This window comes from Dufourea novaeangliae, unplaced genomic scaffold, assembly GCF_001272555.1.
Source record: "Dufourea novaeangliae isolate 0120121106 unplaced genomic scaffold, ASM127255v1 scaffold281, whole genome shotgun sequence".
Taxonomy (NCBI): domain Eukaryota; kingdom Metazoa; phylum Arthropoda; class Insecta; order Hymenoptera; family Halictidae; genus Dufourea; species Dufourea novaeangliae.
This window is the reverse complement of record NW_015374162.1, coordinates 383,592-402,217: the sequence shown is the minus strand read 5'-3', so window position 1 is coordinate 402,217 and position 18,626 is coordinate 383,592. Positions and strand designations below refer to the sequence as shown.

The 18,626-nt window shown below is 35.5% G+C and overlaps 1 protein-coding gene across 1 annotated transcript; it reads left to right on the top strand.

Annotated features, from left to right (window-relative positions):
- Positions 1-575: 575 nt before the first annotated feature.
- Positions 576-17,554, top strand: LOC107192009 (polycomb protein Sfmbt-like). Its single transcript, XM_015581184.1, has 10 exons — positions 576-581; positions 953-1,245; positions 1,927-2,161; positions 2,532-2,731; positions 2,792-2,986; positions 3,069-3,333; positions 3,828-4,564; positions 4,642-4,897; positions 5,087-5,436; positions 17,225-17,554. The coding sequence occupies exons 2-10, from the start codon at positions 955-957 to the stop codon at positions 17,552-17,554; spliced, it is 2,859 nt and encodes a 952-aa protein (XP_015436670.1). The 5' UTR covers positions 576-581; positions 953-954.
- Positions 17,555-18,626: the final 1,072 nt, after the last annotated feature.

Below are 18,626 nucleotides of genomic sequence, written 5' to 3'. Positions count from 1 at the left end.
ATTAATTTGAATATTTTGTATTCAAACAATTAATAAGAAAGTAATTAATTATAAATATTCATACATAATTAATCTTTATTATAAATATATGTTTTGTGATACATTTCTCTTACTTAACAAATTGTCAACAAATAATACTTTGAAGCTCATCTTCTTTATTTGATTGGTCTGTCAATTGTTTAGATTTCAATTGATTTTAGTATCTGCCCAAGATTTAATTTGAACGATTCAACAATTTTCAGATTTTCTACATTATATTTAAATAAACATTTCTAATAGTTCACTACGTTAAACATGTTAGAAATTTCGTATGTACCGCCGATCCTGTGTAATAACGATGGTTCATATCAGATGGCGTAGCAATATGAGCACCACTTGAATAACTAGGAGTTTGCAAACCTTAATTTGTCATGAATATGTAAGCTTCTAATAGTTCGTACTTGTTTTCCTACACTATGTGATATGTTCGCGCGTTAAATTGCATCGTAATTTATGATTCTGGAATTGAATACTTTACACAGGATATGGTGTATCTGCAAAGACCAACATCGCCTCTTGAAAAATGTATCCCAGTGGAAAAGGTTGAATAAATGTTGATTTAAAATACTTCGGCGTCGCTTTCAGAAATAAATTACTTTAAGTTTCTTTTAGATATTAGACAATACAGAATGGTATTTAAATACAATCATATCGATTTAAAAAGTAGTGTGTGCCTTATGCCTGGTGTTACACACATTTTATGAAAGAAATTTTTGCATCCTGTACGGGAGACACTTAACTGAACACCGACTGTCTTAATCATATGAAAGTCGATTTACTTCTATAAAGTAATTCTGTTCTGTGCCATAGAATTGTTATTTTAATCTGATAGTTTTATTATCCGACGCTACAAATTCTTAATACATACAATCTGGCTAAAAGTAATATTTTAATCATAATTATGTGAATATAGGAATGGATATTTGTATGAATTCAGTGTATGCCTCCATCCCTGGATTACCGGAATTAGGGATGGTATGGATGGGAGATATGATGGTACATGGTGAACCTACTCATGAACTTATGTTGGATTCTCGTCAAGCTGAAAGTCCATTTTTCTCTCATGGTTCAAATCCATATGAGGATATTAGAAATCATCACATCACGCCCACAACTATGGTACGATACCTACAACCGCAGTTTTCTAATGAATGTTCAGAACCAGATGAACCTATGGAAGCTGTTGATGCTCAAGAAATGCAACAAGTGGGTTATTTCATTTTTAAATTACCTTTATGCAAGTAGCTTGATTATTATATTAATCCTTTAATAGTTTATCTTGAGTGAGACTCTGGCAGAGCATGAAGTATCGAACAGTTTAACTCTAGAGCAACTTGGGCATGGCAATAGGAACTGTCCAAACTGTTTAATCTACCACAGATTTCTAAATTTTTTATTGCTTGTACAAGCATTCTCATTATACCCATCTCTGTTGTATTCTGTTTAACATGTAAGGAAAAAAAAATGATTTGGTTTTGAAGTTAATATGACATTGACTTCCAAACTGATTAAACAAATTACTATTAATGTTCACAAATTCAGCAGTTTTAAATGATATGTTATATTGTTTGTACAAAGTAATATTTTTACTGTTTAAAGTGGATAGTGATGAATTATCAATCATTAGTGACAGTTGTAATATTGATACAAATCAATCGACAAAAGCATCATATTTGTTCAGTGTTATTATTCAATAAAAAATCTGATAGAGAACCTGCAATTGATTACAATCTCAATTCCAGTTTTACATTCCTTATTGTGGATGGAAGTAATTTAAAATATAAAAAATATATACTTTTTGATTGCAATTCATAATTTTATTAGACTAAGAAAGGGTTAATACTTTACATATTACTTATTGTTTACTGTTTATTTATATCTTTGTAGGAATATGATTCTCAATCTGAAAGGCAGGAAATGACAGAATATTTAACATTAGAAGATTACATGGGCGACGAAGAAAGAGAGCAAGTTGTAAATAATGCAGCTACACAAACTACTCAGGACAATCGTAATAGGAAAATAAAACCAATAAAACATCCTGGACTTGTTTTAAAGACACCAATTGCATATCAGCCACATACAGACTTAAATTTTATTCCAATTCGTAAGGATGGTATAGGTGAGTTATAAAATTGAATTCATTAATGAAATATATCCTTTTTGGAGCATTCACCCTTTGAAACTGATTTCATTTTCATGTGTTCCTTCAAAGTTTTAAAAAAATTCTATCATTAGTTACTTATGTACGTTATATGTTAACTTACAATATGTTAAGAATCCACCTAATTATAATTATGTTTTAACATTTGGGTTAAATATTCAACCCATTGAATATTGATTTATTTGAATGAGGTAGATTTGTATAGTATACATTGTTCCGTGTTTCAAAATTTCAGTTCCTATCTTATTATTTTGTTACTGTCAATTGTACTTGTGTGTTCATAAACTTAGCGATTAGACCGGACTTACCATAGATTTACCAATTACAGCTGTTTGTGAAAAATGTGGTGCTATTGGTGTAAAACATGCATTTTACACAAAAGAACGCAGATTCTGCAGTAGAGCATGTGCACGATCTTCAGAACACACTGCTGCTACTGCAGATTCCACATATAGTCCATCTCATTCTACAGAAGCACCCGCATCTGTAAATCCAACATCACCAAATGAATTGAAAGCAGCAAAACATGTAAGTTCTATTTATATGGACATTGCAAAATACAAAACATATAATGTTTTCAATTTTTAGCCTTCAGTGAAAGAAGAAGCAGATGTAAAGGAGCATGTAGAATTAGAAAAAGAAAAAGTTATATCTGAACCAGTAATGCCAGAGGATTTACCTGTAAGGAGGAAAAGAACTGCTGAAATGGCAGGTTCTTATGATTGGACCCCCCAACTTGTAGAACCTGGATTTTGTGCCGCCCCAGTATCTTGCTTTAAACATGTCAGTTCTTGATGAAACAGCAATAAGAATATTATATGACGTTAAATCTATTTGAAATATTGACCTTTCTTTTAAACTTTAGGTACCTATATCAGAAATATGGGATAACATAACAGTTGGTATGAAAGTTGAAGTTGAGAATACAGATTGTGATGAGGTGTGTGAAGCTTTCCCAGACTCCTTTTGGGTTGCTACTGTGTTACGCATATCTGGATATAGAGCTTTATTAAGGTACGAAGGCTTTGGCCTTAACGCTGATAAAGACTTCTGGGTATCATTATGCTCTAATGACATACACCCAGTAGGCTGGTGTGCAACCATTGGAAAGCCATTGATTCCACCTAATAGTAAGTAAATATTGTTAGGAATTTATTAATTTCTTTATGATTGCGGCTGCATATTAAAAACTTTGCTGTTTTGTTAGATCTTCAAGCACTATATTTGATTATACATAATATTGGTATAATATTAGTTATCTTTCGATTCAAAGTCACTACCATACCTCTGAGTAACAATTAGTCACAATAACTCCAAGTATGCAGCCAAAGTTTTAACAAACATTAAACAGTGGCAATATTTTCAAAACATCTGGTAATAATTGTGTGTTATTGCAATATACTGTACACTTGTTTGTACTTGTATAAACTGTATACAGATGTTTTTTTCGAAAAATTAAAGAATGTATGTAATATAATATTGTCGTTTCTCTAAACGTAAGGATAGTGTAAATAGTAAGTTTAGATCAGTATGTCTATATAAGATAAAACATGAACAGATTAAGAAAAATAATGTTCATTAAGGCGTTAATTATATTTGCATTAACTGTAACCATTTATTACAGCAATCGCTAACAAATACAAAGACTGGAAAGATTTTCTGATGAGACGATTAACAGGTGCAAGAACACTGCCAACTAATTTTTATAATAAAGTTAATGATAGTATGAAGTCCCGCTTCAGATGCGGACTTCATTTGGAAGTAGTAGATAAAAATAGGATTTCACAAGTAAAAGTAGCAACAATACAAAGAATTGTTGGGAAACGTTTACATGTAAGATACTATGATTCGCCACCTGAGGATAATGGTTTTTGGTGCCACGAAGATTCCCCCCTTATACATCCTGTTGGCTGGGCCAAAGGGGTAGGACAGACATTGGATGCATATCCTGAATATTTGGAACGTATCTCAAAGTCAAAATTAAGCGAGGACGACGCTACTGAAGATCTTTTTTATGTGCCAAAGAACCATCATTTGCACCTCGGTTACACATTTAGAGAAGGAATGAAAATAGAAGCTATTGATCCACTTAATCTTTCTGCCATATGTGCAGCGACGATTATGCAAGTCTTGAAGGAAGACTACATAATGATTCGTATAGATAGTTATGATGAAGATGCAAGTGGTGCTGATTGGTTCTGCTATCATTCATGCTCACCCTGTATTTTTCCAATCGGATTTTGTTCTCAACACGGTTTGCCTCTTACACCACCAAAAGGATTTGATCCTACTACATTTACATGGGACGCATATTTAATGGAAACAAATGCTATACCTGCTCCTGTGCAATTATTTAATAGGGTAATTATACAGACTTGTTTAATAATAAAATAAAACTGAAATATAAACGTTCTAGTGTACAATGACTTATATTATAGGAAATACCTCAGCATGGGTTTATTGAGGGAATGAGGCTTGAAGCTGCTGATTTAATGGACCCTAGATTAGTTTGTGTTGCTACTATTACCAGGGTGATTGGAAGGTTATTGAGGGTCCACTTTGATGGTTGGGAAGATGAATATGATCAGTGGTTAGATTGTCAGAGTCCCGACATTTATCCAGTTGGGTGGTGTGATTTGGTTGATCATAAATTAGAAGGGCCCCGTGTACTCAATAAAAACACTAGTCCTACAGGTAAATCACTAGAAACATTTCTTTATACATTTAGAGATATGTATATTTACTTTTACCGAATTTTGTATTATATTAACCTCTAGCAAACGATGGTACCACTGTTACCTGCTTAACATATACATTATTTTTTAATTGTATTTCGAATTATATTAGTATAGTGGAATTATTAAAAACATGTTTAATTCTTAGTAAAATCACCAAGAGGCCTTAAACGTAAAGCTAAGAGAAAATTGAAAAAAAGCAGCAAAATATCCTGCGCGAAAAACATTCTACCTCGGCACAGCGAACGTATCAGCACGGCACGTGAACGTGAACGAGAATTAGAGCCAGCTCAAGGGGTAAAGATTGAAAGAGAACGCGATGTAGAAAGTTTACCAGAACAGAGAAGTAGAGAACCGGAACCAGCAGAAGAGCCAGCTGGACCTGATCAAACACTACCCAGTCCTACTACAGGGCAAGGTCAAGCATTGAATGGTATTCAGAGTGAGATACAAAACCCTCCGCCACCAAAAGAAAGAATTGCGACATCATATATTAATGTGAGTATTATTTATTTAATTCATAATTAAACTACAGATGATCATGCCCTTAAGTGCATTTAAATGTCTAAGACACAGCAGTTAAGTTTAATACCGTTTAATAACGTCTTCGTTTTACATTTCTTGAAACTTAGTCTACGAAGATGTAAATTCACATAATCATCCACTGTCTATTCATTAACGTTTTTAACCCTTTCGTTAAGGCGGCCCACGCCATTGAAACGCTCCCACTAAACGAAACGCCACGCCAAAGGTATATGTACACGTTGTGCGTGGACAATCTTCAGCGTTCTGAGCTACGTCTTATACCTAAACTTAGACACATTGACAATGCTTTTTGCAGACTCAGAACGTAATCAAAACATGGCCAGAGCTATATTTTGCCTAACGAAGTAAGATCGAAACTGCAAATTCAGTGTAAAAATACCGAGTTTTGTGGCGAACGACTACAGTCGCTCGTCGTATGTACATGGCGTCTTGTGAAGAGCGACTGTTGACACCAGTCGTAGCGAAAGGGTTAAGTGTCTGAAATTTGGTTTATACTTTTTTTTAGCTTATAAATTACATAGCCGTCGTTTTTACAATGTGCGGTTTTTGCGACTCTTCAGTTACTGGATTTGGTCGAAAACGTGCTTCCAAGTTATCCAATACCTACACAAACTGCTGTTTTCAGTGCGTGAATTACAAAACCATTGCTCGGTTTACTTATTCAACGTAAGCGGCTGACAGCATATAACAGTAGAAAGATATAATATAGAAAAATAAAAAGGAGTGTAGTAAAAAATTGTAATTTCGAGACAGATTGGAAAAGAAAAATTCTCTGTCAATGGCATAGGGGCGATATCGCCGTAGCAGAGCCATGGACAGTGAGAGCCCGTTGACAGATTTACACATGCCGACACGGCTTTAATAGTGCGGCACGGTCTTTGGTTTGCATAGCGAGAGGATCCCTCTGTAAAATCAGGAACGTATCTTTTATCCGAAATATGATAGGAAACTTATAACCAATGAAGTGCAAATTGTGAACATGTATCACTAATTAAACTCATTTGGACGGTACATTTCATCGTAATTTTCATTCAGATAATGATCCACCATTGTAATGAAAAAAAAAGAAAATCTACATTTTCATACGCACACGATTCGAAGATTAATATCGAGTAAAACCGAATTACTATAAAATCGTTGGTACCTTCAAGTAGCAACAGACGACGTTTTTACTGACATGATATCCGGTTATGTATCTAGGTGTGTGTATTATCGAATTTTATTAATTGGAAAACAATTGGAATAGAGTAGATGTATTTAAACAACTACAGTAGACTCCCGCTTAACCGGCCATTCTGGGACCGGACCTCTGGCCGGTTAATCCGACAACATATATCATTTATCATTTCTAGGTAGTCACTGAAAGAAATTAAGATGTAACTGTATCTGTAATGTTTATTATATATTTACACATACACGCAAAAAATGTTTATTAAATGTTATTTCTTACAAAAAAATCGGTAATCTTTTTCTGCTTTTTTTATTTAATTTCGTTTATTAATGCTTTATCTCTATATTTCATATAGAAAAAAAATATATGGTCGGATAATCAGGAATTTATTGTATATGTATTTTAAGCTATTAAAAGTTTTAAATACTCCTGTTCTATATCGAGTCTGCTTTACGACAAATAACGGTTGTGCACACGTCTTAGGCTACGGTTACACTGGACGCGTATTCGGACGACTAGCCCGTCGTCCGTATACAGCTAGTGATGGGTCTCGGTTAGGTATATCGATCAGGTATTAAACCCTTCGGGGGCCTGGACGTGCCGCCTTGAGTAGATTAAAAACGCGTAGGGGCCCGAATGCGATTCCGGACAGCGGGGCGTATACTGGCGAACCGAGTCCCGGAAGCGTGAAGAGCATGTCTTTGCGGGACCACGGCCCAACGAGCCCCGCGGTCATCGTATTCCGGAAGGCAGTTCTCACGAACGAGGCGCCGGACGTAAGGTATGGCATTACCGAAAATAGGCCACACGTGCCGGTAAACATTCGTGACCTTGGAACATATATGTCGACGGGTCACGGGGGCGTTTGGCACACGCTGCAACGATCCGTGGTGCGCCGGAGAGAGAGAGCGTCGACCATTAGGGTGGGGCGCCTGCGACCCAGAACGCGGACGCTGGTCCCTGATGAAACTGATATTCCCTCTTCGGAGGAAATTTCGGCGAAGTCCGGTGGGCCACCGCTCGTGTCGCGTTCCTTGTAAACTCTAGGGTGGGGGAAGGACGCGATCTACTCTACCTCGCTTTCCACTCTACTAAATTCACATACCCCGCTACAGATTTAGACTAAATTCATACTGGCGGTGGATTCATTTATGGTCCGCTGCGGCTCCCAGGGGAGGTGATCGCCGAACCCGACCACGTCTCTCCTTGAGGTCGGCTAGAACGGCCTCCCCATGTATCTCTATCGGAGTCCCGGGACTCTCTCCCTGTCCTTGAGGGGGGTGGTAGATTTGTGAGGGGTACCAGAGGAGGGGGGGGCTCCTGAAGTATTCGGGACATAGGCAGGTAACTCACTAGGGGGTTGAAATAGGGGACACAGCTCTCTCTCAATGATGGAACGTACACAAGCACGATGATTCCACCCCTGGTACAGACTCGGTCTGTGGGTGAAGCAAAGAGTGAGCCGGTACTCACTTTGGAGACGAAGGATCGGTTGCCCCGACGACCATACTCCCTTAGCCAATTTACCAGGTAGGGATGGAACGATCCTAGTGACTCTCCGCCCCCCGGCGAGTACTTCCTCGCCTCCATGTGGCCCGGGCCTAAAAAAGTTGGTCGGGTTGGAAAACCGGGGGAAATAATAGCCCCGGGTAATGCCCACGGCAGCCCCCCTGCTAACGTGGCGGGGGCTGTTTGAGAGCTAACGGCGATTTGAGCCACAGCTGGGCCTTGGGGGGGAAATCGCACTTCCCCTCTCCCGGGAGAACCGTACTACTACTACCACTACTACTAGGTATATCGATACGTTCGACCGAATCAAACGCCTCTAAATTAATGGGAGCGGTTATACTGCACGCATAACGATCGTCCGAAGTCGCATACGAACGTCAAAACGCACGGGAAATCGCCGACACGACATCACTTCAACCGTTATATTTTTGTTATTTTTCAACATAGGTCTCTAATTTAACGCTCATTATAAAGCTGAAGGAATGTTGTTTTCAAGTATATGCACAAAATTTTGGTTATTGGTAATAAATATAGTTATAAGTAATGTTAAATATTGAAATGCCGATTTGACATTGTTCTCATATATGGGTCAATTTGGAAAAAATATTACTGGATTCCTTCAATCTTCAACTTTAAAATACACTTTTCAAAAAGATAGAGCGTTTTTGGGACAATTAAAAAAAAAAAGTTTACCATGATGTATGTCGCACGGCGTGTGCAGATCACGCGATCAGTCGAACAGTTTGAGCCGCAGTGCGCGGCCGAACATCATGGTAAACTTTATTTTTTGTTACATTTTCCCGAAAATGCTCCATCTTTTTGAAAAGTGTATTTTAAAGTTGAAGATTCAAGGAATCCAGTAGTATTTTTTCCAAATTGTTTCATACGTGGGAACAGTGTCAAATCGGCATTTCAATATTTAACATTAATTATAACTATATTTATTACCAATAACCAAAATTTTGCGCATAAATTGGAAAACAACATTCCTTCAGCTTCATAATGAGCGTTAAATCAGAGCCCTATGTTGAAAAATAACCAAAATATAACGGTTGAAGTGATTGCTTGAATTGAAATTACTCGAATACGACCAGTTCAACCGTATACGCGAGTCGATCAAGCCAGTTTGATTTTTCGTCTGATCTGGTGCGGCGGAATTTCGGGAAACTTTTTTTCCAACGGAGGTCGTAATTCTCCGACAAGAATTTGTTGAACACCGTAAACTCCACGTGTCTCTACTATTACATTAACTATAAAAACCACTACTAATACTAAAATAATAGAAAAACAAACAAACACTCCTCTTTTGCAACTAAAAATTAACTACGTACAAAATACCAAGTTGAATAGCAAAAACGACTATGTACATGCTAAGTTCCAATGTTAAGTAAATAATTACTTTATTTATAGATATTTTTCCGCACAGTGAATTTTTATTAATAATTCTTCATTACTTGAAAAGGTTAATAAGGTTCAGGAGGACATGTGCACGTGAAAATAATAAATGTGCGCGGTGAAGGTTCGACTTGACCGTGCCGAAATCGTGAGCATCTTCCAGCGGTTAGTTAGTTAGTTAATCCCACGCTTCTCCCGGGGGAGGGGAAGTGCGATTTCCCCCCCAAGGCCGCAGCTGTGGCTCAAAACGCCGGTAGCTAACTCACAGCCCTGCAATAGGACTGCGGTGGGCGTTACCCGGGGAGACTATTTCCCCCGGCTTTCCAACCCGACCAACTTTTTTAGGCCCGGGCCACATGGAGGCGAGGAAGTACTCGCGCGGGGGGCGGAGAGTCACTAGGATCGTTCCATCCCTACCTGGTAAATTGGCTAAGGGAGTATGGTCGTCGGGGCAACCGATCCTTCGTCTCCAAAGTGAGTACCGGCTCACTCTTTGCTTCACCCACAGACCGAGTCTGTACCAGGGGTGGAATCATCGTGCTTGCGTACGTTCCATCGTCGAGAGAGAGCTGTGTCCCCTATTTCAACCCCCTAGTGAGTTACCTGCCTATGTCCCGAATACTTCAGGAGCCCCCCCTCCTCTGGTGCCCCTCACAAATTTACCACCCCCCTTCAAGGACAAGGAGGGAGTCCCGGGACTCCAACAGCGATAAATGGGGAGGCCGTTCTAGCCGACCTCAAGGAGAGAGACGTGGTCGGGTTCGGCGATCACCTCCCCTGGGAGCCGCGGTGGACCATAAATGAATCCACCGCCATGTGAATCTAGTCTAATCGAAAGCTGGGTGTGTGATTTTAATAGTGAGAAAAACGGAATAGAGTAGATCGCGCCCTCCCCCCACCCTAGAGTCTGCAAGGAACGCGACGCGAGACGGCAGCCCACCGGACTTCGCCGAAATTTTTCCGAGGAGCAAATATCAGCTTCATCAGGGACCGGCGTTCGCGTTCTGGGTCTAAGAGCGTTCCCATCCCTACTGGTCGACGCTCTCTCTCTCTCTCTCTCTCTCCGGCGTACCACGGATCGTTGCAACGTGTGCCAAACGCCCCCCGCGACCCGTCGACATATGTGTTCCAGGGTCGCGGTGTTTTACCGGCTCGTGAAGCCTGTTTTTAGTAATGCCATACTATACGTCTGGCGCTTCGTTCGTACAGAGCTGCCTTCCAGATTACGATATCCGTGGGGCTCGTTGGGCCGATGTCTCGCAAAGTCATGCTCTTCATGCTCCCGAGACTCGGTTTACCAGTATACGCCCCGCATCTTCCAGCGGTACGAGTTTATGACTCTGTTGTTCTGTGCCTCGGTGGTACCGCGCGGTCGGGACCAGCTGTCGGCATAATGTTAGAACGTTTCCTTATTGTACATAAAGGCATCGAGCAAATTAAAAAGGTAAAATATTCAAAGGCGAAAAGTATGAAAGGAAAATATTTCAAAAAACATAGTCACATCTGAGATGATATATGTGTACAATAAATATTGAAAACCTTATAATTATAACTAAAGTTTACTCCTCAGGCACAGAGAATGCGATCACTTTTTTTTTATCCATGCAAACTGTACTGTACACAAATCATTAATATTATTTATTAATATACTAATTAATTTACCTTATTAACCATTTCATTATTGAACTTTTAAATGTGTTTCGTTGTGCCTGTTGCATCAAAGTACTTCAACTCCCCCTATATTACACTTTTTGGGGAAGAAAAATTCTTGCGGAACCATTTAAAAGTATGTATATCTCATGGAATCAGGAGATCATAGTTATTTGTCCGAAAGATAAAAAGAATGTTATAAAAAATGAAGAACCAAAGTACAGTAAGATAATTATTGTTATATGAGTACCGATAACATATTTGTTAACTTTGCGTTCGTTTATGTCAGCGGTGGGCAAAGTTGGCTACCGAGGGCTACAAAATTACAGTTTTCTATCATCTTCTTTTTAGTTTTATTTTTAATTTACTAAAATTATTATAAAAATATTTCTGACATACGGAGATGGTTCTTCCAACAAAAATAAGAAAATCTTATTAGTATATTATACAGTGGATAACGAAAGTAAGTAAACATGAAACTTGTCCTATAGAAAACTATCGTTGTGACAGAAATGACTCTGGGACCTTTGACGATGTTTACGTTTTTGACGAGTGGCAACCTCCTTGCACACACTGGTCATTCAGTCTTGCTAAATTCATTCAAGTGTTAACATTAAACATTTTTTTTCTGTGGCGATTCCTTAACAAGCATTACAGAAGTTTGTTAACAGGTACAGTTTCCTAAGTATTTGTTACGTGTAGCTTATTATTTTTTTCGTACATTTATAAAATATTATTAATAATATTATATTTAAACATTTAAAAGAAAAATATCTATAAAAATTTTTATTTATATGTTTTTTATTGTATATTTTAACTTGTTGATGTATTACTCTCATTTTTACATAATTTTATAGTAGAAAAATGGCAAAATTTAAGCAAGTAACAAACGAAGAATGTAGAATTGTTATAAAAATGCATCAAGAAGGTAATTCTTACCGAAAAATTGCCAAATTTTTTGAAAAAACACCTGCTATTTTTAAAATAGTAGCTGCTTATAAGAAGGTCGATCGAGTTTCTGTATTAAGTAGATCAGGACGCCGAAAAGTTACAACAAATCGGACAGACAAAAGAATTGTAAATATTTCGACATCTTGTCCGCATTTATCAGCTGCAAAAATACGGGCAAAATTAATAGATGAAGGTAAAGATGCTCCGTCAATTCAAACTATTAGAAGAAGGTTACATACAGCGGGAAAGCATGGTCGTGTTGCAAAAAAATTGCCTTATATAAATAAAAGTAATTTGAAAAAATTAATACAATTTTATGAAATGCATTTTTTAAAATCAGTAGACTTTTGGAAAAAAATACTTTGGACCGACGAATCAATGATTCGTATGAAGTATAGCCAGGTAGAATGTACGTATGGAGGAAACGTGGAGATGCGTTGTCATACGATTGTGTAAGACCATCATTAAAATCAATAGACCGGGGTGTAATGGTTTGGGGGTGCTTTTCGGCACATGGTGTTGGAAAAATTGTTCCATTATCTGGAAGGATAAACGCAAATGTTTACTTAAAATTATTGCAAGAAGTTATTATTCCAGATGGAAAACGTTTGATAGGGAATGATTTTATCCTGCAGCAGGATAATACACCCATTCACAAAGCTAAAATTGTTATGAATTACATAAAAGATAATAATATTAACTTATTAGATTGGCCACCACAAAGTCTAAACCTGTCACCGATAGAAAATATGTGAGTTTTACTTAAATTAAAAATAGCCGAGAAGAAACCAAGAAATATTAATGAACTGAAACTTTTTATCACAGAAGTGTGGCAAAAATTTACCATGGAAGAATGTAAAAAATATGCTTTATCTCTTCCAGATAGAATTTCAAAAATGTCACAGCAGAAAGGCTATCATTGTGGGTACTGAATCATAAGTTTACTTATTTTCGACATTATTTTGTTTAAATTTTCAACTAATTGTAAACAATACAATTACTTCCGTTTTCTGTACAATTTTTAGTTATGTTAATAAAATATGTACTTGATGAATGGTACAAACATTATTATTATTTCCATTTTAGTATTGAACATCATACTGTTTACTTATTTTTATTATCCACTGTAAATACTCTCTATTTTTTTATATCTTATCTTTTTATTGCTCTCGATTTACAGGGTGCCCGTTTTAACTGGACGCAGTGGAATATCTCATAAGGAATTAAAGGTATCAAAACAACGTTCTTAGAAAAGTTATTTCGTATGAAGAAGGTTATAATGTGGTATAAGTAGTTTTTTTTCAGGTAGAGCAGTGCCGAAGATTTCAATGTACAGTTAATTTTTTTTTAAATGGACTGCTATATTTTCTTATACATAATATGATAGCGTTTGTTGAGACGAGTTCAGCGATGTTTCACATAACGTCATTGAGAGTGGTAGAAGATTGTAAACTACTGAAATTCGAAGAAGTCAGATCAACATGATCATAACTCGTATGCTACCAAACCCTACATAATCGTGTTACGGCATCGTACCCTAAACCGCGATTCGAATTAATCTGACTGTTCAACATCTCACAAACTTACAACTTCCTACTACACTCAATGACCTAATACAGCACACTGTTGAACTCGTCTCAACAAGCACTGTCATATAATTTTAAAAATAAGTAATTCAACCTTTAAATCTCCCCCGCTGTTCTACCTAAAAAGATTATTTATACCACATTGTGTCCCCCTTCATACTACACAACGTTTTTAAGAACATGTTTTTTATATCTTTAGTTACTTACGAGATATTCCACCGGATTCAGTTAAAACAGATACCCTGTAATACATGACATGGTCTCTGATAGTTTAGCTCAGATTTATAAGACCCTCGGTCTTTGAGATACATTTGATACTAAGATAAAAGGGGTTTCTTGGCCGAAATATGTACAGCATTCCTGTTCAAAGCATTAAAATTCCCCTGACTTATGTGTACTAATGAAACCACTATTGCATTGAAGTGGGTATTGTAACCTAAAGTGTAATTTTTTGGGTCTTTTTTTTAAGGAGTTTTTTACAAAGAAGCCATACGACTTAATTGTATTAGCATTTTACACGCCTATTTATTTATGTTTTAAGAATATTCACCGTCTTTGTTAAGTCAAAATAATCAAAATTGACTGAATTATAAATCATTTAGTACACTCCCTTAAAAAATGTACAACTAGCTGACATAATTTCGGCCATTCTGCTTATTTGAAAGGAAAAAACCAATTAGATTCTTGATTATATAGTATGAATGCAGGTATGACATGAACAGCATCAAAAAATGGCGGCACAGAAGTTTGAATTTCGATTTTCTCGAGTTCATTCGTTTCAGGGGCTAAGAAATGAAGGAAAAAATAATTTTTTGGTAATGCTGGTCTATGCGATATTGGCGCTTCTACGGAAAGGTACACCAAACGTGAAGTCGATCAATCAATTAGAACTTCAGGTATCGTTTTAGCCATTTAAAAAAATACGGTTTCGAGAAAAATGCGTTTAAGGCTTTGTCCGTTGAACGCTGCGGGTTGTGTGCCGTCTTCTTTGAAATATTTATAACTTCGTTAATTTTACGAATTCGGATAAACTCTTATACAGACATACATGCGAAAACCAATACTTTTAGAAAGTACAACAAAAAAAACGATTCTTTGAAAAGTCGATGTAACCAAGAATACCTCCGCAACATGGAACAGTGTATTTTAACCTATTAAACTTTGTTCGTATAAAATATTAGTTTTCTACTTATTAGTTAATTAAAACAAGAAAAGGATATCTTTAACAATGGAACATATTTTTCGCGTTATTAATTTTGATTTACATTTATACATTTTATAAATATCATTTTACAGTTATTTATTATAATTATAACTAAATTCTAGTTATTCAATATATATTATTAGAAATACTTACCTTAATAATGAGAAAAGATATTTAACCCTTTCGCTGTTCAATAAAATTACTAAATATGGTTCACAAATGTTCAAATCTTTTTATGACTTAATTTTGTCCCTTTTTTCATAAAAATAAGGAAGAAAATATATTTTAGATGTACACTTAGTAATTACTCGTTGTATGGTAAATTTGGAAGCACGGTATACAGAGTCCAACATTGCAGTCTTTATAATAGTATCGAATGTCTTTTCTTCGTCTTTTTCCATCAAGACGTTCCGATGAATATAAAGTACACTATTTCTGTGCATTTGTTTTTGAATCGACGATCGGTGGTGTGATCTCTAAGAAATACAACGGGTCTGACTACATTACTCCTCTCGGGTAATTGAGTGAAATAGTATTTAGATATAAGTAAATGGAGAAGTTCCAAAAGATAACATTTTTATATATAAAATTTGAGCACACTTACAGAAACTTTTCCTTTACTTCATAAAAAGCAAAATAGACACGACCGTTCGAGTTCGAAGACAAAACTATAGTGACAGCCAATGCAGTTCTTATTAGGAAAATAATTCATTATTTTCGTATTTTTCATATAATATAAACTAAGGAATAGTAGAATAAACAGTTTGAGGCACTACAGATAGTGTAAACACAAACCGAAATAAACAGAGCGATACGCTCCGAAAAATAGCAAAGGCCACTTTCGCTTTGCCCGTATGATATACGGGCAAAACAGCGAGAGGATTAATATGTTTTGTAGTTACATGTGAGAAATAAATTTCTAATATTCATAATCTAAAGAAATTGAACTTTTTTTCAGCAAATAATTATAATTTCTGGAGAGATACACTTACTGACAAAAGTTAAGAAACAAAATAATCGTTTGGAAATTATTGTATATTTTTTATGTTACGTGAAAAACAACCCCACACCATCCCATTACCACTACCACATTTTACTGTTGGTTTCAGGTATTTTACATTAAATCGCTGTCCTACAGGACGTCGCACGTTACTCCTGGAGCCGTTTCCGAATAAAACTTACTTTAATCACTTCATAGAATTTTGGGCCACTCAATAACAGTCCAGTTAACGTGGGCCTTAGCAAACTTCAACCGAGCTTTCCGATTCTTTTTAAAAAAAAGTGATTTTTTTAGACACTCTGCGTGAAAAAATATTGTTTTCGTCGAAACGGTGACTATCTGCTCGGCTACTAATATTTTCGAAACCAAATTGATTTTTATCCGATAATCTAGTTTTTGCCTTGTTTTTCGCAGTATATTGGTTTGTAGTGCCATTTTGACAACTCTTTATTCTTGAAATCGTTGTATAATTATCGTGATAACGCAAAGATTCACATCAAACACATTTGCAATGTCAATTTTTATCTGGCATTTTTGGAACATTTCAACTACTCTTTGTTCTCGGTTTTAGTTAAATGTTGCCTTCTTGCCGTATTTAATGCAGTTTATAATACAAACCACATTCGACGTCGTCACAGAGGACACTACACTTCTCCAAATATGATTTGTACACTGTGTGCACTAGTTATTGCGATAAGTCTACATATTTTTTAACTCTTGTCACAAAGCTTTTGTTTTGTTTCTTTGACTCAATATTAATTGTAGTCTTTATACAAGTATATTCGAAAAAAACGTATATTCATGTATGAAGTGTTATCTTTTTATGCTATTTTTAATTCCAACTAGTACATCTCAGAAGATAAAGAATATACAGTAATTTCCAAACGATTATTTTATGTTTTAACTTTTGTCAGTAAGTGTATACATATATACATATGTTTTCACTTATGATGTTCATACTTTTTGTGTATATACTTTACAACAAATTTTGGAATGTTTTGGCAGTTTTATTACCAATATACGCATAAAATCTAATGAGTTGTATTCCTTAATGTCTAAAGATTTTGTTTGGTGTAAAGAAAAATCACAAATAATTATTAAGATAAAAGGTATAAAGATTGGGCGTAATGTAAGGGGTATTGTGTACACATACATATAATATATAATATACAGACACACATGCTACTTTACATATAATAAGTTAGATGTATACTTAACATTCTAATGCAATGAAATTTAAGCAATATTTTATGAAAATAAATTATGTTTTCTAGGTGACGTCTGCCACTAGTAAATACATCCCAAGGCTAGCAGATGGTGTCCAGAAAAGTTCTGAGACTGGTGATTTAGTGCCATCTGAATGGAATGTCTTTGATGTTGCACAATTTCTTCGTGTTAATGATTGTGCAACATACTGCGATAATTTTAGTAAACGTAAAATAGATGGGAAAACTTTATTGACACTCACTAAGGACCAAATAATAGACCTAACAGGTTTCAAAGTTGGACCTTCCTTAAAAATATATGATCTTATTCAACAGTTGAAAATCAAAGTGAATCCAGCTCAGGAAAGGTTGAAATTAGGAATGAAAAAGTTATTATAACAAAGCTAGTATGTAGTTAATACCCTGAATAAGTTCCATCATTGCATAAAAATAAACATGGATTTACAGGTAAGGCAAGTAGCTGCAAACAAAACAAAATTCATACTTGCAGTGATTACATACATTGTTTGTTATATACTTTATTGATATACTAATGTATATTACATATATCTACATATAGACACATGTAAAAAAAGAGAGAAAGTTACAGATACAGCACTTACTCTATCATAAGCCCTATCAAAATATTATATTGTGAATGTGAAAATAATAGGATTGTTTTGAAACAGAAGGATTATTTCATGTTTTGGGGAAAAGATGAAAACATATAAAATATGGTTTACCTGTTCCTTGAAAAATCTGATGTCAATAACCAAGTAGTTTTCAGTCGTTTGTACCTTTTCAAATATTTGTTTAGTATTACAACCTTTTCAATAATGAGTATTGAAATACTAAAGAACATATATTATCATAATATATGTAATAAAAAAATAATAAAACAATTATTTCAGTACTTTATAATAAATGGATACATTCCAGAACAAATTGTTCCAAATTAATTTGTAACATCACAAATGTGTAATATTCGTAATCTAATAAGCAAAAAATTAAAATTGATTCCATGGTAATATCTGTATAACCAGAAGTATGGTTGGCGCTTCATACATTCTCATAAATGTGAAACATAATTCATTATTCATGTTAAACATTTCTTCAAGTAGCCGTTATTTGTAAATCCATGCTTTCACGTTGCATTAAATTGTCTGCAGATGCATGAACCACACTTGAAAGCTAACTTGACTAATGTATATTTAACAATCTGTTTTTTTTTTAAAGAACAGAAATAAAAAACATGTACTTTAAAGAAGAAATATCAAGAGATTAAATCGACAAAAGATATTAAAATAGAAAGTAAAAATACAATAAAATGAACATTAAAGTACAAACTAACTTTTGGGTATGAATTCATTGCAGCTTCAATCACATTTGCCTTAACGATGCCAGTCGCGTTATTAAAATAGTTTTACATATTTTAATAAATTTGTTCATTTACTCTCTATTGTAACCAACA